The 23,763-nt window shown below is 36.1% G+C and overlaps 1 protein-coding gene across 1 annotated transcript in view; it reads right to left on the bottom strand.

Annotated features, from left to right (window-relative positions):
• Positions 1-10,380: 10,380 nt before the first annotated feature.
• The window catches only part of GTF3C3 (general transcription factor IIIC subunit 3), a 42,584-nt gene continuing 29,201 nt past the window's right edge, over positions 10,381-23,763 (bottom strand). The window contains exons 15-19 of the mRNA XM_020993584.2: positions 23,127-23,364; positions 22,051-22,241; positions 16,247-16,371; positions 13,888-14,040; positions 10,381-11,905 (exon numbers count right to left, since the gene is read on the bottom strand). Coding sequence (XP_020849243.1) covers positions 11,783-11,905; positions 13,888-14,040; positions 16,247-16,371; positions 22,051-22,241; positions 23,127-23,364 — 830 coding nt within the window. The 3' untranslated portion in view covers positions 10,381-11,782. The remainder of the gene's footprint in view (positions 11,906-13,887; positions 14,041-16,246; positions 16,372-22,050; positions 22,242-23,126; positions 23,365-23,763) is intronic.

Below are 23,763 nucleotides of genomic sequence, written 5' to 3'. Positions count from 1 at the left end.
CCCCACAAACCTTCTCCACACATGTTCTCTACATGTGCCCCTTCATGTAAGTATAGTCATAGATGTTCCTTACATGTATGTTCTTCCATATGCATGCCCTGAACTTATGTTATCTACATGTGTCTATTCTTCCCACTGGTGATGTCTTTGTGAGCAAAAGATCGTTCACTACTTTTTTTTTTTACTGTGCCATTATTCATTAACTCTCTGATTACTATCAAAGGTAAGCACATCAATAAGGGCTCATAACCCATGGTTTTAGTGGTTTGCTCATTTGCCAAGAGGCAATGAAAAATATTTTATGAATGCTTAGGCATCTCATCTTCCAGTGCTCTCTACAATCAAACCACCATAAAAATAATTGCAACTTATGTACTATCACCAATTCAGACAATAAGGAAATGTAAAAATTCTTTGTATTTAAAAAATTTCTAAAAAAAAATGCCAACATGTATTTTGTTACTTGACAATTTCAGTGCAAAAGTGGGCACTGGAAAACAGAAAAAACAGTTGCTGGAAGATGTGGTTTGGGATCAAAAAATGAAAAAAGCCACAATTTTGTAACTGACCCAGTGGATAAGACATGGAAGGTTAATGAGCTGTATTAGAGAATCACAGAATGTGAGAACTGGGAGAGACATTAGCAGACATCTAATCCAACTCATTCATGAATACGTCATACATCTAACTAGTGATTATCCAACCTTTGCTCGAAGACCTCCAAGGAGTGGTGAATTTACCACCTCTTGAGGCAACCCATAACACTTTTTGACAGCTCTAATGGTTAGGGAATTTTTCCTGACATCCAACCTAAGTTAGTTTTTTTTTTTTTTGCAACTTTCCCACATTGTTCTTGGTTATTCCCCTTGGCACCAAACAGAACAAATTCAACCTCTCTCCCATATGATGACTCTTCAAATTCTCAAACACAGGTATCATGTCCTGTTGTGCCTTCTCTTCTCCGAGCCAAATAGGTCCTGTTCTTCCAACTCATACTCATTTATTGTGAACTCAAGGTCCATCACATTCTGGTTGCCTTCTTTTGTAGAGTCTCCAGCTTTTATCAATGTTCTTCTTAAACCATGGCACCTAGAATACAAGATTACAGCTAAAGTCAGTCAAGAGCTATCAACCACCTTTTCCTGGAAGCTGTACTCTCCTAATATGGCAGCCCAAGATTATAATAGTCTTTTTGGCAGCTAAATCACACTATTGACTCACTGAACTTTCAGTTCACTAATGTACCCAGATCCTTTTTAGAATATCTGTCCATATATGCCTCCCCCGTCTTGTATTTATGGAGTTGATTTTTGGTTCCCAAGCGCAAGACTTTACGTTTATCCCTATTGAATTTCATCTTATTACATTCAGTCTAGTGCTCTAACCTGTCAACATCCTTTTGGGTCCTGTCTTTAGTGTGTTAAGCTCTCCTAGTTTTGTGTAATCTACAAATTTGGTAAACATATCATCTATTCTTTTATTGAAGGTAGTGACAAAAATGTTTAACAGCTTAGAGCCAAGTACCCTCTTGATGAAATAATGGATCCACCAAAGTATAAAATTAGTTTTTCAATGGAAATTAATTTTTAAGACATTCTGACTATTCATTACAAATACATTGGTCTATAATGCTTGGGGTCCAATCAAGCTCTCTTTAAGGAGATGATTTTTGTTTCCCAAAATAAAGAGATAAAATTAATACTTTCTTCTTATCTCTAGCTGATAAGCCAGCTAGAGAAGTGGAAGAATCATTCTGAAAGCAAATCTCACAGAATCACAGCTGACCATCTGTCCACCTAAGCATAATAAAGTATTTGAACATAAATGTTGTGAGGGAAAAAATACTACCTTCAATGAGAGAAAGAAAGAGAGAAGAGAGTAGGAGAGGGAGAACAGAAACGAGAGAGAGAGAGAGAGAGAGAGAAATATTGATTTGTGGCTATGCTTAGATGATTCACACTTCTCTTATTGGGTGATTGGGTGTCCATGCCCACTGAAAATAAGAAGACACGAGGTAACAAACAGGTCTCAAGAGAAGGAAACAAGTAATTCACATTTAACAGTTGGCTACAGTAGACCTGAGGATGAGCTACCATGACTTTATTTACAACTATGTTGAATTGTTCCACTATAGTTTAGGAATCCTATTTCGTTGTAACCTTTACCTGGTTAAGCAAAAAGCTGCATGAGCAAAAAGCAGCAAAATTCTCAGCACATGAGGTTTTTTTTGGGTTTTTTTGTTTTTTTTTAGGTAATTGGGGTTAAGTGACTTGCCCAGGGTCACACAATGTCAAGTGTTTGGTCTAAGGCCCGATTTAAACTCAGGTACTCCTGACTTCAGTGCCGGTGCTCTATCCACTGCGCCACCTAGCTGCCCCTGCATGATAATTTATTGGCACATCTCGCTGCAGTAGCTTTTTTTTTTTTACATTTGACATATTTATTGGGATACTATTACAATGTAATTCATTGAACCAGTCGGTATTTCTGTTATGCCTGGAGATTAGGCAGGCAAAAGTAAGATACTCCTGGTGTGTCAGGCTGCTCTTTGCATGCTGATAGGGGGAGCAGGTACAAATGCCTGAGCAGAATAGGGGGTATGACTGGTGAATATTGAGAGGCCTATTTTTTTAAATTTCAGTTTAAATAAAAACATTCTTCAAGCCTAATGAGTTTATAAAACTTTGCAAGGTTGTGGTATACCCTGTGCTAGGAAAACAGGCTGGCTCACATATGTCAAAGTTTGTGGGCTTTTACTGCCATCCACTGCATGTTAAAATTATTGCATGAGGACTCCCAATTGGAATAACATTTAAAAAAAAAACCAACCAAATGATACTTGAGGACTAAATGACCAGCACTAGGATCTAGGACAGGCATTACGAAGCACAAAAGATGCCCAAGTATCAATTCCTGTCCCCAAGAGGCTTACGAGCTAGGTACACACAAAGGCAATTATTGAACCAGGTAGGATTTTATATCGCAGGAGAAGAACCTTATCTTAATCTGGAGGTTATTTTTACATGCTCTAGCCATCCATTCGATGTTTTATTTGTTATTTGTCCGGGGCCACACGGTATACGTCAGGGGCCAGATGTTGAAGGCTGCCCTCTCTCCATACTGCCGTTCCCTTGGTTCATTAAATCAGTCCCTATGAGGCATGACCCTATATGCCTTTTGCCATCCTAATTGCTCTCCTGTAGACATTCAAGTGATTATCTGTGCCCCTCCTAAGAAACTCAGGACTCAGAACTGAATACAATGTTGCAGATACAGTCTGACAGAGTATGGCCAACTCTGTAATCCTAGCTAATACCCTCTTTGAATGCAACCCAAGATCACATTAACTGCTATGACTGCCATCTAACACTGTACATGACTATTTAACTTGCAATCCCCTAAAACTCCCAAATCTTTTTTTGAACAAACTATTATGTAACCATATTATCTCATCTTGTACTTAGGAGGTTTTTGTTTGATGTAAGACATTTGTCCTTAATTAATTTCATCTTATTGGATTTGGCCCAACATTCTCAATGCCTGTCAAGATCCTTTGGCGCTTGATTCTATCATTCAGTGCGTAACTATCCTACCTAATTGTTTGTCATTGCAAATTTGAGAGCAAGCCATTTATGTCTTTATCCAAGTCATTAATAAAATATTAAATTGATGGCAAATTGATAAAAATTGATAAAAAAATTATTGGTAAAAATATTAAACCACACAAGGTCAAGCATAAGATCCCTGGGGCACTTTTCTAGAGATTTCTTTTCAAGCTGACATAACTATTAATAACTAATACAAGCAATTCAAAATTCATCTTGTCCACAAGAATAGCAGGAGAAACTTTGTCAAATGATTTGCTAAAAGCAAATCAAACTACCTCTACAGAATTCCCCAAATATACTGGTTTAGTAACCTGGACTTTTCATAAACCATAAATGTAATTTATAAAATATTCAAGGCTCATAGAAAAAATAATAACAAAATTCATCTGGAACAACAAAAGGTCCAGAATATCAAGGGAATTAATGAAAACAAATTAATGGCAAGGGAAGGTGTATTGGACCTAAAACTGTATTATAAAACAGCAATCATTAAAACTACTTGGTACTGGCCATGAAATAGAGTAGTGGATCAGTGGAATAGGTTAGGTATACAAGAACAGTAGTTAAGGACTATAGTAAATTACTGTTTGATAAACTCAAAGATTCCAGCTTCTGGGATAAGTACTTTGTATTTGTATTTGACAAAAACTGCTGAGAAAACTGGAAACGAGTCTGGCAGAAATTAGGCATAGACAACATCTTACACTGTATACCAAGATAAGGTCAAAATAGACACATGATTTAGACATAAAAGGGTGATAACTATAAGCAAATTAAGAGAGCAGAGAATAATTTACCTGTCAGATCTATGGAGAACTGAAGAATTTATGACTAAACAAGAGATAGAGAACATTATGAAATACAAAATGGATAATTTGGATTACATTAAATTAAAAAGATTTTGTATAAACAAAGTTAATGCAACCAAGATAAGAAGGGAAAACTGGGAAAGAATTTTTACAATCAGTGACTCTGATAAGGGCCTCATTTCTAAAATACATGGAGAAGTAAGTCAAATTTATAAGAATACAAGTCATTCTCCAATTGATAAATGATCAAAGGATATGAACAGGCAGTTTTCAGATGAAGAAATTAAAATTTGATATAGTCATATCAAAAAATGCTCTAACTCACTATTGATTAGAAAAATGCAAATCAAAACAACTCTGAGATACCACATCACACCTATCAGATTGGCTAAGATGATAAAACAGGAAAATGATAAATGCTGGAGAAAATGTGGGAAAATTGGAACACTACTGCACCATTGGAGTTGTGAACTGATCCAACCTTTCTGGAGAGCAATTTGGAACTATGCCCAAAGGGCTATAAAACTGTGCATATCCTTTGATCCAGTAATACCATTACTAGGTCTGCATCCCAAAAAAAGGTAAAAGGACCCACACGTACAAAAATATTTGTAGCAGTTCTTTTGGTGATGGCAAAGAGGTGGAAATTGAGATGATGCCCATCAATTGGGGAACAGCTGAACAAGTTGTGGTATATGAATGTAATGGTGCCATAAGAAATGATGAGCAGGCAGAAGAGAAAACCTGGAAAGACTTATATGAACTGATGCTGAGCGAAGTGAGCAGAACCAGGAGAACATCGTACACAGTAACAGCAACACTGTGCGATGACCAACTTTGATAGACTTAGTTCTTCTCAGCAATACAATGATCTAAGACAATTTCAAAAGACTCGTGATGGAAAATGCTATCCACATTCAGAGAAAAAACTATGGAGGCTTAATTCGGATTGAAGCATACTATTTTCTCTCTTTTTTTCTTTCTTGTGGTTGTTCCCTTTTGTTCTGATTCTTCTTTTACAACATGACTAATGTGGAAATATTTTTAATATAATTGTACATGTATAGCCTATATCAGATTGCATCCCTTCTTGGGGAGGCAGGAAGGGAGAAGGGGAAAATTTAGAACTCAAAATCTTATAAAAGTGAATACTGAAAACTAAAAATAAATCATTAAAAATATATATATATATATACACTCAAGGCTCATAATTTCTGTGCAATAGTTTCTTTAACCTAGCTTGCATGGTTAACCATTTTTTAGAACACCTACTATGTGCAAGACACGGGGTGCTATAAGGGATCTGAAGAAGAAATACGGCTTCTGCCAAAGCTGAGTCTACGGCACAAGAACACAGGACCTGTTACTTAGAGGAGTTGTGATGAGGAGCGGGTAGGTGTTGGATTCACTCTAAGTCATTTGGAGAGGAGCTGAGATTAGGAGGGGAAGGCAAGGAACTCTGCCAGTTGATGCTAAGGAGGTAAAAAAGAGGCCTGGAGAAGATACAAAGTATAGATAATAAAAGCAAGGTCAGACACACCCTCACAAAATCAAACATGCATATGAAACCCCAGTCAGGTGATGTGATCAGCAAAACTGTGGTAGGACACCTTACTTTACAGAAGCATGCACCAAAGCTATGGTAATTAAAACTGAATCTACAAAATAATGCATAAACAAAGCGAAAAGTTTCAGAGAAAACTGAACCTACAAAATAACGTAGAAACAAAATAAAAAGTTTCAGAGAGTATTATCAAAGAACTGAAGTACACCAGGGTCCCACTCAATCTCCCTACAGCTGACACAAGCAATGTCACAAATTTGTATTTCAGTGTCTTACTGAGGGACCCAGCTTAGTCCCCAACCCCCTACACACATACACACACACACACACAGAGCAGTGACTCAGTCTGAATCCCTGTACAATCCACAGGAGGCCAAAAAACACGGATCCCGATTACCCAGTTACAAAAAGGGGCTGCAATTGGGAATTGTGGGGGGTAGTGCAAGACCTGGAAGAACTGAGCTAGAAAAAGGGGAAAGGGCTTCTATGCACAAAGCACAGTACCAGAAACCCATTTGGGGTCAGGCCTCTCCCCCCATGATGCTTGTTCTGGGCAAAGCACCATTAGGCTCCTGTGACTCCCCCAACTGAAGATGCCCAGGCTAAGGGGTTTATGCAGCAGAATGGAGATGGACCACAGTAACACAAGGGGAGGGAGAGAAGACACTGGAATACAAAAACAAGGCAAAGAAGTTCAAGAGAACAAACCTACCTTCAGAAAGGGGTGGGCTGGCCTGCTTCCAGTGTCCCCACGCCAAACATTCTCCTTTCAGCCACCAAAGTGATTTTCCTAAAGTGCGGGTCCCATCCTGTCACCTCCCCACTCAATAAACTCCAGAGGCTCTCTGTCACCTCCAAGATCAAATACAAAATCCTCTGGCTTTCAAAGTCCTTCTTATACTAGCCCCATCCTACCTTTCGAGTCTTCTTTCCCTTCTTCCCTCTGCTGTCCTCTTTGATCCAGCGACACTGGCCTCCTCGCTCTTCCAGGAACAAGGCACTCCATCTTTCAGCTCTGGACATTTTCTCCTGCTGTCCGTCCTGCCCGGAATGCTCTCCTTCCTCTCCTACTGCCTTCCCTGAAGTCCCATCTTCTACAGGAAGCCTTTCCCAACCCCTCTTAATACCAGTGCCTTCACTTTCCCAATTATTTATCTTGTGTATATAGCTTGTTTGTACCTTATTTGGTTCTGGTCTCCCCCATTAGATTGTGAGCCTCCTGAGGGCAGGGAGTGGACACTTAATAGATGTTTACTGACTCCATTTTGCATCTGCTGCCCTACCCAGTAGCAGAAAATGATGCCCATCCCATTACTTCTAAACTCACAACCATATTGCTAATTCAAGCCCTGACTGACATCAGCCTCCTCTCCTCTCTAATTGGAGGGCTGGGGTGCAGAGTACCAAACTCCTCCCAATGCCTTCTTTTGTAGAGGACACAAAAACTAGACTTAGCCCACAGCACTTTGCATCTGCTGCCCTGCCTGGTTTCAACTCTGCCCAACCCAACAAGATATCCCCAGGTGTCCTGTGACCCTCCTTTCCTGCCTCCCCCTTTAGACTGTAAGCTCCTTGAGGGGAAGATCTATCTTTTTATCCCCAGTGCTTAACACAGTGCCTGGCACATAGTAGGCACTTAATAAATGTTTATTGGATTGAAGTGACAAAATGACTGAAAATCAGAAGGAAAAACGACTAGAAAGAAGTTTAAAGGTCATAACATATTTGCTAAATATTTTACTATGGAGGAAAATGAAACTTCCAATGAAAAAGGAGACTGCAGATTCCCCAGAGATCATGGAATAATACCAAGAAACTTGAAAGTGCATCAAAAGATAAATAAAATCTTTAAAAGAAGATATTGGGATGGACGTTGGGTCAGAAATCAGAGATAGCAAAGCAAAGATGATAAAGACAAAATAGATAACTTAGAACACATAATGGAAAACCTTACAAAGCAATAGAAGTTCTGAAAAAGATGACAGATTTGGATCTAAAAAATAAATACATGGGAGAAAATTTGTCAAAAGATAAACAAAAGACAACCTGGAAAGGACACATGAATGCTAGATAGCCAACCAACTCACCTTGAAGATAGAATACACAGATAATGTGAATTTTTTTTTTCTGGAATTATTACCCAGACAACAGGAAAAAAGGAAAAAAATTGAGGACACAAATAGCATACTGTAAGAAATAATCCAAGAAAACTACCCAAAGCTTTTGAATACATAAAGTACTGATTAAACCTATAGATCTCCAGAGTTTGAAACTCTTAGGCATGTAATAGCTAAATTCCAAAATGTTAATGCAAGAAAGTAGCAAACTGAAAAGCCTTCAGGTATAAAAGGATATCAATTTGAATAGCCCAAAATTACTCCACAGCCACGAGAAGTCAGAGAAAAGAATGGAATAGGATATTCCAAAAGGCAAAACTCAAGATATAACCCCAAATGACATATCCTGAAAAGCTGAGCCTAATTATCATTGAAAAAAGATGGAACTTCGATGAAAGAGACATTTGAGTCATTCCTACAAAACAACTCAAAGGTGAACAGCATATTTGAGCTACTGACACTCTTAACACAATAAACACATGACAGGAAAATAAGTTTACTTATCAGGAAAGAACTAAGCAATGAAATCAAATATGTTTCTAGACTACCACAAAAATAAATTGGACTGAAGATTAAAAAAGGACAAAGAGGGATTTAAAATGAACAGAGACTACATAATAATAAAATAACAGTATCATCAACCTTTATTAAATACCGACTATGTGTTAGGCACTGTGAGGCACTGGGGACACAAAAAAAGGTAAAAGACACTCTCTGCCCTTGAGGAGCTCATAATGCCAGGCAGGGTTGTACTGGTAAATGTTAAACCAGTTCTTTGAAGGAAAAAAAAAGTGTACTGACACACTTTTAAGGTTAATCTGCATCATTTTCTCCATCACTTTCTTAAATGTAGACAACCAAAAAACAATAAATCAAACCCTGATTTGTAGCAATTGCCAATTTCTGAGTTGTAAAATGCTCACACTAACAATTGAACAATTAGCTTTCATGAGCTGGTACAAGCTGGCTCAAGCTGGTTCCAGCATACTCCTGCTGCCAGCACCAAGTGTATTAGGAGAACATAGATCCAGAAAAAATATATTGGCCTTAGGAGTATCATGAAAAGGGCGGGGAGTAGGACCAGGTCTCAAGATCCAGGATACAGACTGTCTTCCAATATACATCACTGCTTCCTTCATAAATAGTATTTCTAGGAGACACAACAGAAAGGCACTTGAGCTGAGCTTGTAGGAAAAACACTATTTACAATAGCTATGGTTTTTACCTGGCCTTAGAACTAAAATATTTCCAATGGGAAGGATCCTAATTTTATAAAGTTATTAATGGGGAGAAGTTTCAGTTGACAGAAACTGAGGTTTCATCCAATTGTTAGTCTGGGAAATGAGACCCATACACATGAGATAAACTGGTATCTCTCAGACCCTTAAGCATATCTTTAGAGTTAAATTTCATGGAAGAGCAGCATTTTCGGTAAAAAAATCACTGGCTCTGGAGTCAAGAGGACTTGGTTCAAATCCTGCCTCTAACATTTACTACCTAGTCATGCCTTTGTGCAAGTCTCTCAATTCCCCTGGACCTTGATCTCTTTAACTGTAAAATGAGTGGGTTGGACTAGAGGGTATCTGCACCTCTTCCAACTCTAGGTCTATAACTCCATGAACTTGTTATAAACATTTACTACTGACCAAATGAAATAATTTATTAAGTGCTTTGCAAACCTTCAAGTACTTTATAAGTGTTTATCATAATTATTAGAGTATTAAAAAGTGTTCCATTTATAATAAATGTTGGGTGAACTCTCCAACTTCAAAATCACTGCCTGGCTTACTGGAGAACTGTAAAGCCAAATTTGAATTTGCATAAATGCCCTACATGACTCGGTACAGGGAACTTCTTCTCATGGAAGAGTGTTGTAGGTAAGGCAGTGACGTGGCCAAACCCTCTTCATATTTCTGACAACAGCCTCAAAAGAACTGTACTTTCCTTTTTTTTTTTTTTAAATTCCACTCTACCACAGTTTTAGATATATGAAAGCTCTAGACAACTTTGCAAGCAAAGCTCTAAAGCCCATCTTAGGTCTTATACTCTGGAGCCCTGAAATGTTTTACTAAAATACAGAAACAGAACAAAGGGAGAAAAGACGGAATGGGTAAAAGCTACATAGGAAAGAAGATCATTAAAAGAATAAGGGTCTGGGGAAAAATAACAAATGGCCAGTGTTGGTCTATCTCCCCTTTTCCATTCTTGATGGAAAAGATAGACTAGTGTGACATTTGTGACAGATCACAGCTGCTTCAGGTTCAAATAACATAAAGGATCAGTGAGCAGGGAAAACATCACATACTTTATGCAAACAGAATAGATTATTACATAATAACAACCTTAGATCAATGCTATAAATATCAAATGTTTCTTTGGAGTTTTTCAACATTTAGTGGAGACACAGCATTACATACAAGATACTAACTCTTACTATACTAACTATAATTAACTTTCCTAATTGAATAGCAGATTTTAAGCCAAAAAAAAACCTTAAAAATGAGCTACAATTTTTTTTACAAAAAATAATTTTATTAAATTCAATTGACACATTTTTTCCCAAAATATGATACATTTTTTCAGTAAACAAAAGTCCTACTTCTAAACTAGAAAAGTTAAGTGCATATCAGTAAAGCATTAGTAAGATTTCCCAGGAAGTAATATTTATGATCACAAGTTATATCAGTTTTTTGTCTTTTATTTCATCTTTTGTATCATCTATGAAATATTCCAACGTCTCTAACCTTAACCAGTTTACCAGCTTCCCCAATCATCAGTGACCTTGAAATAGCACCTTATTGTTCTTCCTCAAAGCCACAACAAGCTTAGAAGCTGGGATTCCCCCTTTCTCCAGTACAAGATTTTTTGGACTGGCTCAGTCTTTGAGAGAGTGGTATCTATCTCACAGAAATAATCACTATCTTGATAATAGACACATCAATGGCAGCATAAATGTGAAAAATTCAATAAAACTGAGGAAACAAAACAACCTATTGGATTAATTTTGCACTAAGGGACTAGAGCAGCTGGCTGTTTTTGTCTCATGGACATAGTCGTTCCTTAGCCAGGGAATATTGATTTACTGAACATGTGTGAAAATCTGGCTTCTCCAAGAGTCAAAGAAAAAAAGTTGAAACAGACAGTACCAAGAAATAGTTGCCTGGACAACAATCACAATATATAATGCTGTATAATAGAGACATGTGTTTAAAAATACTTTCATGGTTTCTCAAGTCCTTCATTGAGAGAATATGTTTAGAAACATTAAGTCTTTGAATAGCACCTCAGAAGTTAACAAGGAACAAAGAAAAAATAGCAGACTTGAATATAAAGTATTGGTTCAATATCTAATACTTGCCCAGAACAGGTTCGGAAGAGGCTGACAAATGCTCTGTCATGGTTTATTAAAGGATGGGTAAAGTCTGTTCTGAAAAAGTTTAAAAATCTAGGATGTGTACAGAAATCCACGGGGAACACAGAAAGTTACATTCCAAACAACATTATCAGACATTTTAAAACATATATACACTTGTACTTATTTATAATAAAAAGAACACTTCCTAATGTTAAATAATGCCAAAGTAATAATTTCCTTAAGGGTGACCAAAACACCTGTCCTGAGTCATAAAGCAAAATTATAGTTCACAGCAGTTGCATAAAAGCTTCATTTCTTGCCAAGATAACTTATATCGTTCCATAGGTATACAACAGCTTTCGAGCCATTCCCATATTCCCACTGCTTTGATAAATCAGCGACAAGTTGTATGCAATATCTCTTCGCAAATCTAACTGGTCACTTTCAATACCCTGGGACAAAAAAGGGAAGAAACATGAAAAACCCATTATATTTGGTACTGCCACATGGGAGAACAACATGCAGTTTTAGAAAGTAACTTTTTTAAATTAGCTAGTAAAATTCAGGCATCAATAAAAAAATTTATAAAGCAATTTGAAAGTTTGTATCAGTAAAGCAAAAAAGACCATTTCCCCTAAACTTTAAATGTTCACATCATCAAAGAGAATTTTTAATAGTATTCAAACCACCTAAGGCCTCTAGGACCTTATACAGATATCACACACTTATATTAAGGACCTGCAGGATACACTACATACTTGTGAATTTTGAGTATCACTGCAGCCCATCTGCAAAGGTCCAAGAATAGTCAGGATCTTGATGTACTCTATTTTAGTAAAATGCCTACTCTAACCAAAGATCACTCTGTCTCTAATCCCACACAATGGAGTCTTAATTTCCTAGGGATATAAAATCAATGTTTTCCCCTTTATAATTTTATCAAATGTTTACAAAAGACATTCCATAGTCTTAATATTAGGAACTATAAATAAGGTAACTCTTTACCAGAAACTGCTACTTACATCTGGCTGTCCATTTCTTAGGACACAAGCACCAAGTATTTCTACCCTGGGGAAAACTTACAAGATTAGCCCCCCAAGCTTCTCTCTCAAAAAAAATTTATTGTATTTCAGTAAAGTTACACATATAAAAAAGACTGTTTTTGTCTAATAAATGGGAATCCTGGTATTTTGTTGACTCTTTACAAGGACTGTGTTGTGTAACTGGAAAGAGCACTGAATTGGACCACGTGTGGCTTCCAAATCACAGCTTCGCCCCCGCCTAGGATGTGACAGATACCGGGCAAGATACTTCACTTCTTGGGGATTTGAAGTTGTAAAATGTAAAATGAAGTGGTCAAAGCTCTCTGATTTCAGGGTAGTATCTGTTAATAAGTTTTGAATCTTTTGTCTACCATTGTCTACCACAATGACTGGCAAAGGATTTGTTGCTTCCAAGTTCATCTAAAAATAAGTCTGTCTACTGAATATAAAATCTTTGCAGTAAAGAATCAAAGATGTTTCTAAGTGGAAGACTTAACCCAGTTCACCCCTAAACAGTTAAAGATCTTAACTCTTCTCTCTTAAGATCTTTTCAATGTGTGAAAAACTACTTTCCAAATAAGTAACTCAGCAACTGAATTCAACAGGACAGAATTCCTGTTTATGTTTTGAATTCACCTAATATAATACATGCACTGAGCTAAAGTAGAAAATACCTATAAGGTTCTCTATGGGGCTCAAAAATGTATTACCAAGAAGCAACATTTTCCTGTTAATATTTTATCTTCAAAGTAAGAGCTGGTTTGCAAGTATAAGAAATAAAATTCTAAATTTTTCAGACTTCTCATATTTGCAAAAAAGGAAGGAAAGCTATGTTTTCTCTTCAAAATGAATAATGACTCCATATGCAATTAGGCTGGATGTCCACCCACTACTCCTGTGGCTACTATATTACCACATCATAAGTTCAAAATCTGTATGTTCCTGTACCTCCCAGAACACTAGATTTCTAAGACCTATACATTTAAACTTTTTTCTCAACAGACCTATCTAACCTAGGCAGCACTTCTAAAACTGTGTGTTGTGACATGGAGTCATGAAAAATTTGGCAACAGTAAAAGTTTCTGAATGTGCAACAACCAAAAATTAATTAAAAATCAAACGTGTTTCTGGCAGTGCTCATGTTGCATCTCACGACTTCACTGTACCCTTGGTCATGAACACAAAGCATGTGCAAGCACCACGCATGCCCTCAGGCCTTGCAACACCAACAAATGGAAAGAGTTTAAGAAGTCCTGACCTAGAGAACTATTTCAAACATATAAGTTATAATCTGTTGTACTGAGTGTGCCATAAAATTTGGCTGACTAAATTCATCTTAAAAAAAAAAGAGGGAACTGGTTATTCAGTTTTGAAATGAAAATATATAGCACCTCTAGTACAAGTGGAGGGAGCTCAAGGGCCTTCTGGTAATAATGGATTGCAATATGCATCAGCCCTAGCTGGTGAAGGCCCCGGCCTAGGTTATAAAATGATTCCTGGCAAGGTCCACGGAGACTTAGGTACCGGTTAAGAAAGGAAAATCCCTGCAAAAGAAAAGAAACATTTAATACTTTTTTAAAAAAGTCAAGGGCACTCCAAAATTATTTTAATTGATAAGATTTGGCTGTTTGCAATGAAATCATGAAATTAAGAGTCAAATACCACAATCAAGCCTCCAACCTCCATGAACGTATTGTCTATGGCTTTGAATTAGCTCGTTGAATGCTGAGATTGAGGCAAACCCTTTTAATTGTGATACATGCCTAGTAACTTAGGAAGAATGTATATTGACAAAACAGGAAAGGTTTACCCTTAGAAGAAAACTCATTAGAGCACAAGCAACTTTCTGGTGGCAATAGTTCCCATTTAGTAAATTAAGTCTAAGGACCCGAACCCCTTCTCATATTTCCCATGAAAAGCCTTTCAGAGTAATTTTCCTAGAAAAGCAGATTCTTTGGGAGAATGCACTAACCCATTTTCTCAATACTGTATACAACAAAACCATTTACTTCTTTTCCAAATGCATTCTTTTTTTAGTTCACCCTCCATATTTACTCTTTACATAAAGCGAAAAATATTAAAGAAGCAACTATTCAGTATAAATGAATAATTTAAAAAAACTTCTTAGCACAAAACAATAATAACTGGAAAATCCGAATGTGAAGTGTGATTCATTATACTTCCAAATGTAAATGTAATAATTGTTAAAGATTTCCCTCAAAATATCAATATCAATGAATACTCCAGGATTCATGTAAGTTCCTGTTAAAGAGGTATTATTTATGTGTGATGGAATGGAGGTTAGTTACACTTTATGTATACAATAAAAGGAAACCATATGTATACAGCAATCTGGACTACATACTCTTTGGAAACATGGAACATATTACACGAATAACAGAAAAATTAATAACAGAAAATGATGTGGGAGAAATGTTTTAAATAATAACAGCTTATAGCACGTTTATGGTTTACAAAGTGCTTTTCTCAACACAACTTTGTGAGATAAAGAGTGGTACAAGTATTATTATTCCCATTTTATATAAGAACATAATGAGGCCCAGCAAGATCACACTGTAAATGTCAGATTTAGAACGCAAACTCAGGTCTTCTGACTTCAAATCATCTTTCCAATATACCATACTTTCTCTCATTTCAGAATTTAATTTAAATTAAAATTACAAGACAACTGAGGTAAATATGAAAACAATAGCCAGAGAAAAAAGAAATATATTCAGAGATGAATTCAACTTAATATAAATTATCACATTTCTTTTTTGACCCCACAGAGGAATTTAGACACTATTATTAAAAGCTATTACATCTATACCAGGGTAAAGGTTTATTAAAAATGAAATTTTCTTGATAAATAAATGATACACAATTCAAAGTGTATTAAGAATTTAAAAGCTAAACAATATATGCAGTCATTTTATTAAAGAAAACTAAACAGGAAAAAAATAATTTACATTAATACTTAAAAAAATAATCTTCCCACACTAGCCAGGTTATATACATTCTTGATCATTCTCATGAAACTGAGTATTTGCTAGGTACACAAAGTTTGCCTGATACATGAAATATCAAGTGGTAGCAAAAGTGGAAAGAAGACATTTAAAGTTTTTCAGCACGAGATATTGGTAGAAAGGGTATATAAAAAAATAGAAAACCAAATTATTTTCCAAAGAAAAACGTAACATGGAACAAAAGGATAGTCTCATATGTATGCAGGAAAAACTGAAACATAATCAATTAAAGTAATTCATAAAAATTACAAAGATGAAACACCTGTATTTATATCACAGTAGCTTTAAAAAAATCCACACCTCACTTTTTAACTATGAAAATAGCATAAGACACATTTGAATTTTGGCTTCAAAACACTTGGAAAGCAGGTTAAACATAGCCTGCTTTTTAATGCTCATCCCAGGTTTTTCTATTTTAAAAATGTTAAGGATAATTGTTTTCAGACTTTCAGTGAAATAAAAAGAAAAAACAGGTAGATGAGTATGGATAGCAGAGTTGACAAAAAGTGTAATCTTAACATTATCCAATAATCTGAAAAGGCTCAGAAGTGGTTACAGCCTTAGAGTAAATAATAATTCAAGATTTCCTTAGTCTTTGTTATCTTTATAGCCTAAATCAAATATACTCAATGTAGAACACTAAACTTACTGATCAAAGTCAAGGCACTTTGTTTGCCTTGACTAAGGTCTAAAAAACAAATATAAAGAAATCAAAAAGAATTACCTGCACAATAAGTGCATGCCTTCTTAATACATACTTCTGAGAAGCCATGTGAATAAATGTTAACCCTATACAAAGGCTATAGAGAGGTTCATCTGGATGGGTGCGAAAAGCCTGCACATACTGGCCTAAAAAAAAAAAAAGGCAGCATGATTTGAAATGAACTCGAGAAAACATTTTCACAAATTCAATTCAACAAACATGTATTCAGAGCCTTTGCTAGTGCTAGGGAAAGAGACAACAGATTAAAATTTCCTACCTTCCAGGATTCTTCTGGGTACATGGATAGGGAGACTCAAAGTGATTTTTTTTTAAGTATACGGTACTAATAATTGTGAGGAGGGGAAGGGGAGGGACCCACCAGGTGATGTAAGCCTGAATTAGGTTGCCTATTGTGTGAGAAGAAAGTAGAGAGAGGATGGAGGCCAGATATACTATTAAGATAGAATAAACAAGATTTAACAGCAGGATCTAGAGTTAAGCAGGAGTCAAGAATGACTGATATGTTCAGAACCTGAACGACTAGACAGATGTCTTCAAGAGACATTAAAACCTGGGTGTGGGAGGAGATGTGTTCTGTCTAAGTCATGTTGTGTTTGAGCTGTCAATGAGATACCCAAGTGGAGATATCAAGAAGGCAGTTGGCAGGAAAAATTGGAGTTCATGATGGATATAGTCATCTGTATAGAAAAACAGCTCAACCCATGAGAGAGTTGATGAGGTTACTGAGAGAAATATCGTAGAGAAACCACAGCCTACACTTAATTGAATGTGATCATCATGATGATCCAACAAATGAGATTGAGAAGGAACATTTTCTAGAGGTAGAAGAAAATCAAGAAGCAGATATGTTTAATACAAATGTATATGTAGATCCTATATCAGACTGAATGCCATCTTGGGGAGGGGAGGGAAAATTGAAAACTCAAAAGCTTATGGAAGTGAATGTTAAAAACTAAAAATAAATAAAGTTTTTAAAAAATCAAGAAGCAGAGTCACAGAAGTCAAGGAAGAAAAATATCCAGAAAGATGGAATGATTGCCACTATCAAAAAGCATAAAGAGAAATGATAATTATGAAAAAAGTCATTGGATTTAGCCATTAAGATTGTTTGTAATCTTGAAGAAAGCATTTCAGTTGAGCGATGAGGTTGCAAGCCACACTGCAAAGGCTTAAGAACAATTAATTAGCTTTATTTTTTATGATAATTCACCATACTGCCATGTTATCTACACATTTTCAAAGCAGAGCAGAATGAAAATTACTTTGATTTTCCAAAACAATGGACCATTTGTATGTCTACAAATCAGAATCAGAATCATCAATGTACTTTATCCATGATTTATATGAATTGAAAATATTTTCTCTCTTAGATATGAATTCAACATTTTAGTTCCATTTTAATGCTAACTTTTACTTGTAGATTAATATTTTACAAAAATAAAAAACCCAACCCAATACTTTAGCAGAGTTCACTTTACTCACAGATAATCCTAAAAATGCATACAGATAAAACGACTATGAATTCTAAATCTAAGTTCACATAGTAAATTCTTTTGTAAAGTGAAAAACTTCTAATTCATGTTCTATAAATTCATATTTGCTCAACTGAGGCACAACTGTATTTTAAACACATTTTGTTAAACAAAAGCCTACACATTCTGAGTTAAGCGATTTTAACACAATGGAAAGAAAAAGCATCAATACAAAGGAATCATCTGCATACATTTGTCTAGAACAGCACTTCTTTTTTTAAAATTTTTTTTACTAATTTATTTTTACCAACAATCACTTCTATAAGCTTTTGAGAGTTTTACATTTTTCTCACCCTCTCTCCCCCACCACCCTTCTCAAGATGGCCCGCAATCTGACATACGCTATACATACACATTCCTATTAAACATATTTTCATATTAGAGATGTTGTACGGAAGAATTAGAACCAACAGGAAGAACCAAAAGAAAGAGAAAACAAAACAAAAAGAAAGAAAAAAATAGAAAATAGTATGCTTTGATCTGCATTTAAACTCCATAATTCTTTCTTTGGATGTGGATAGCATTTTCCATCAATAGACCTTTGAAGATGTCTTAGATCCTTGAACTGCTGAGAAGTTTGTCAACGTTAGTCATCACATAATGCGGCTGTTAAGAACAACACTTCTTAAACTGTGGGTCATCTGGGGTTGCAACCCACATGTACAAAAATATTCACAGCAACTCTTTTTGTGGTGGCAAAGAATTGGAAATTGAGAGGATACCCATCAACTGGGGAATGGCTGAGTAAGTTGTGGTATATGAATGTGATGGAATACTATTGTGCTATAAGAAATGATGAAGAGACTGACTTCAGAAAAACCTGGAAAGACTTGTATGGTCTGATGCTGAGTGAAGTGAGCAGAACCAAGAGAACTTTGTACACAATAACAGCCACATTATGCGACGACTAATATTGTTAAACTGAACCCTTCTCACCATTACAAGGATCTAAGACATCTCCAGAGGCCTCAGGATGGAAAATGCTGTCCACATCCAAAGAAAGAACTATGGAAGTCAAATCGCTATCACTTATTTTTACCTTCTGTTGAGTTTTGTTTCATCTTTCTGATGGTTCCTCCTACTGGTTTTAATTTTTACTTACAACTTCACTAATGTGAAAATATGTTTAATGGGTATGTAAATGTAAAGCCTATATCAGATTGTGTGCTGTCTTGGAGAGGGGTGGGAGGGAGGAAGGGGGAGAAAAATTTTCAACTCAAAAGCATATAGAAGTGATTGTTGATAAATCAAAATAAATTAATAAAATTTTTTATTTAAAAAAAAAGTGCTGATAGGGTCAATGAGTAAAAAAAGCTCAAGAAGCCCTGGTCTAGAGTAGAGTGATGTTGACTCACCAGAATTACAAATTAGAATTGGGAGGCACTATTTACCAACTTTATAAATGAACTATCATAGGACCACGTCAACTAGAAATCTCTCAAATTATATAACAATGTAAGATAACAGTTAAAATATGTAATACTATAAATATATACTATAAAATTTATAATAACTATTATAATAATAAAATCTTATCTGCATTACAGTGTACTTTTAAAGTTTTCAAAGTCTACGTAAAAAATTACACAATCTCATTTGTGGATTACAATTTACTGATCTGATTTAATATTAAGCTTTTCTCTCCTAGGTTTATTTTATTTTAAGAGGCATTTGTACTTACAGATATATGAAGTGTACACACACACACACACACACACACACACACACACACACACATACACACACACAGAGAGCAGGCAGCTGGTGTAGTGGATAGAGTGCAGGGCCTAGAGTCCGAAAGACCTGAGTTCAAATCTAGCCTCAGACACTTCCTAGCTGGGCAAGTCACTTAATTCTGTTTGCCTTACTTTCCTCATCTGTAAAATAAGTTGGAGAAGAAATAGCAAACCACACCTTTCTTTGCCAGGAAAACCCCAAACAGAGTCACAAAGAGTCAAGCACGACTAAAAAACGACCGAACAACAATTAAAAATACATGTATAAATAAATAGATATACATGTAAATATTAAAGCAGGTAGTATCAGTTATATTTGAAGGAAAAATACAAGTTCTATTGCTATGTAATAAGTATGGAACATGAAAGCAAAATGAATTATCTTACATTACATGCATTATTTTTTTTTCCAAAATGTACAAAGTACCATGATATCTGTGAGGGGGAAAGCTCATTATTTCAATACCTTGAAGGATTTGGAATTTCATCAGTGTGAGCATTCCCTCCACCAACACAAATCAAAAGCTCTCTACAACTTAGTAGATGGCCCTTCTGAGCTGTTATGATTAAAAAATTCGTTACCTTTAAGCGTCTCTAAATTTAGCTGTGCTGACCTCTGCATAAGACCCAAAATCCATCACTAGGGCCTTTGCTCAAAGCCATTCCAAGCTAATAAAACATGCAAGATCTTATGCTCCATTAGCATAACCATTGAGAAGCTCCACATGATGATGGGACATCAGACTCTAGTGGAAAAAAAGTTTACTAAAAAATTTTTTTTGCAGTCCCAGGAGTCACACATGCCATATTTATCAAGCTTTAAGATAATATGTATTCTAACAAAAATCAAAATTTAAAACCTGAAAAGTTCTTGATTTCAATACCTCACAATTTCTAGGGTATGAGGGACTAACCCTCACCCTTGGCTCCATATGATACAAGGGTAGTTTAGGTAATATTTTTTTCTTGGGGGGGGTGAAAGGGGAGGAAGTCTGGAATTTAATAAATACAGTTTATTAGGAATGAGAATCTCCCATGGGTTGCTATGGATAAAAAATCATTACCTGTTAGCAAACCTTCTGGTAATAAGCTTCTAGGACTTGGTTAGCTAGTAGCTGGTCCACAGAATCAATGTCTACTGCTAAGACTGTACTCAAGACTTTCCAGCAGTCAGTCAAAAGCCATTTATTAAGCACCTACTAGGTGCCAGGCACTGTGCTAAGCAATGGTGATATAAAAAAAAGGCAAAAGATAAGCCCTGACCTCAAGACGCTCACAATCAAATAGGGAATATAACATGAAAGCAACTAAGTACAAATAAGCTATATGCAGGATAGATAGGAAATCATCAACAGAGTGGGAAGTCACTAGAATTAAGAAGGATTGGGAAAGGCTTCCTGTAAAAAGTGGGATTTTAGTTGGGACTTGAAAGAAGCCAGGAAGCAGAAATGAGAAGGGGGTGCATTCCAGGCACTGGGGACAGCCAGAGAAAATGCTTGGAGTGCTAAGAGATGAAATGTTTTGTTCAAGGGACAGCAAGGAGGCTAGTGTCAATGCAACAAAGAGTATGGGGGGGCAGGATAAGGTATAAGAGGACTGGAAAGGTAGATGGGGGCTAGGTTATGAAGGGCTATGGATGATTTTGTATTTGATCCTGAAGGTGACAGGCAGCCACCGGAGTTCACTGAGTATGGGGACGTGGGGTCCTGTGTGACATGGTTAGACCTAGGCATAGTAGGACCTACCACAGCTTATGCTCTGTTCCACTAACCCAGTTTCATGTCCACACCAGAATGAGGCATCAAAGGAGGACTTCAAAGGAAGGGATAGTCCAACACTGAATTTTTCCAACTTTTAAAATTCATATGGTCCTGAATGTTTTTTGAAGGAGACAGAGAGGGGGGAAAAAGATTGTGGTCTCCTTTATGTTTCCACAAAATTTAAGAAATAAAAACATAGGAAACAAAGATCCATACTCTTTCCTGAGAGATTTTAAAAGACTAACAATGGATGAGAACAGCAAACTGCTAAACGAGGGAAAATGGAAAACATGGCCCTTAAGCAGAAGAAAGTATATAAATAACTTTAAATTTCAAAGCATCTGCTTAGCTTTAATTTTTTTCCTTTTTAATTTCTTCTTATAGCAATTTGTTATTACATTAATTAGTTCACCCTGAGATTAATTAGAATAAAAAAGCACAACAAAAACAAATCTTGCTCTATACTGGTCTGTCAAAAAAAATTACTGGTTTAAATTTGTTAGGTCAAAAATTCTTAAAAAATAAATGTAAATTCAAAAAACATTTATTTATCTCTACCTATATGTAGGATATATACTAAGCTCTAGGGAAGATACAAAAAAATAGACAGTCCATGCACTCATGAAGTTTACTGTCCAATAAAGCCAAGGATTTAAATCTAGTGACATTTTTGAAGCTTTAAAAAAGAATTCTATGTTATAAAACTTACATGAAACATAAACTCGATGTAAAATAAACTGTGGAAAAGCCACAATTACATGTGATGATATACTTACCAAGCGCATGTTTGAAACTACCAGACACAAATGCATTGTGTCCATTTAAGACACACAGAGCATGATTATCTGGGTTTTTGAGCATTAATCTAAGACAAAAACGATGGTGCCGTACATCTTGAGAATGCATAGTAACTTGATTAAAGATGTTCCAAAGCTGAGGTTTATTCACATTTTCCATGAGCATAATCCTAAAATTAAAGCAAAATGAGAAAGGTAAGCAACAATATTCAAAGAAACACAATCATCTTTCTGCTACCCAATCAAGGAATCAGTCAGTAGTGTATTCACAACAGTGAACTTTTATAAACACCACCATCAGGAAAAGCAGGGTACTGCAAGCTCTTCTGAACAAAATCTATTCAGTGAAAGCTCTTTCCTGGAGAATGATGTAGGAATTAATTTTTCTACAACTTTGGGACCAGCTTTCAAATAAACATATGAACCTCAATGCAAAGAAACAAAACAAACTACTTTAAGTTTAGCTGCCTTTTGTCCCTTGCCAATCCATAAAAGAAGGTAAAAGAATAATAACAGTTAACATTTATACAGTGCATACTATGCACCAGGCACTGTACTAAGGGCTTTACAACTATTATCTCATTTGATTCTCACAACAATCCTGGTAGGTAAGTGATGATGGTGATAGCAGATGATGATGATGATAATGACAAAAGCTAACATTTATATCAGTGTTTACTATGTGCTAGGCACTGGTCTAAGCACTTTTTATAAACATTACCTTATTTGATCTTCACAACCACCATTCAAGATAGGTACTATGATTATCCCCCTTTTACAGATAAGGAAACTGAGGCTGAAAGAGGTTAAGTGACTTGCCTAGAGTCATACAGCTAGTACGTGCCAGAGGCTGGATCTGAACTCACGTCTTCCAGATTCCAGGCCTAATGCTCTATCCACGGCGCCACTAGCTGCCCACGAGCACTGATAAGCAGGAGCAAAAGAAGTAAGCGACTTTGAACAACAAAGAGAGACAAACTCAAAAGCTAATGAACACAACACTCTTTCTATGACAAAAGGCCCAGAAGACCGCCATCACTGCAGTGGAGTCTCACCTGATGTAGTTGTATGCTTTTCTAAAGTTTTTGTCGAGAATTGCAGCTGAAAGACCAAAGTATTCAAGCTCTTTGCGTTTCTGCCTATCATCGTAAAATGAGTAATATTCCAGTGAAGAATCCACCAGGAGCTCGGCCTCCTGAAATCGGGACAGGTCACACAGGGAATAGATGGCCTTCAACAGCAGATTCCACCAGTCATCTTTTGTCAGGACACTTGTGAGTACAGCAAATATGGCTGAAATGACAGGCATGTAAATCAGTTTAGGATACTGTTTCTAAGAAATAAAAAGAATTAAACAGAAAAAATTATGCTTCAAGGCAAACCTAAATGTATCAAAGCCTCAGATCAATCAATAACCATCTTATTAAGTGTCTACTATGTGCCAAAGACTGTGCTAGGCTCTAGGAATACAAAGACAAAAACCAACTAGTCTCTGCCCTCAAGCATCTTACATTCCATCAGGGAATATATGCATAACAGAAAAATATAAGCAAACAGATGTATTTGTATACAAGGGAGAGGCTTCCCCATAATAATCTACACATGACTCCAACTGATTTTATGGTACTTCTCATCAAAATAAAAAAAAAAGAATTATTTTATTATAATAATTATGCAGACTCATGCCAGATT

This window comes from Phascolarctos cinereus, unplaced genomic scaffold, assembly GCF_003287225.1.
Source record: "Phascolarctos cinereus isolate Bilbo 61053 unplaced genomic scaffold, phaCin_HiC Scaffold_726;HRSCAF=1367, whole genome shotgun sequence".
NCBI lineage: Eukaryota > Metazoa > Chordata > Mammalia > Diprotodontia > Phascolarctidae > Phascolarctos > Phascolarctos cinereus.
Note: the sequence above shows the minus strand (reverse complement) of the source record. Positions and strands in the feature narration are given on the sequence as shown.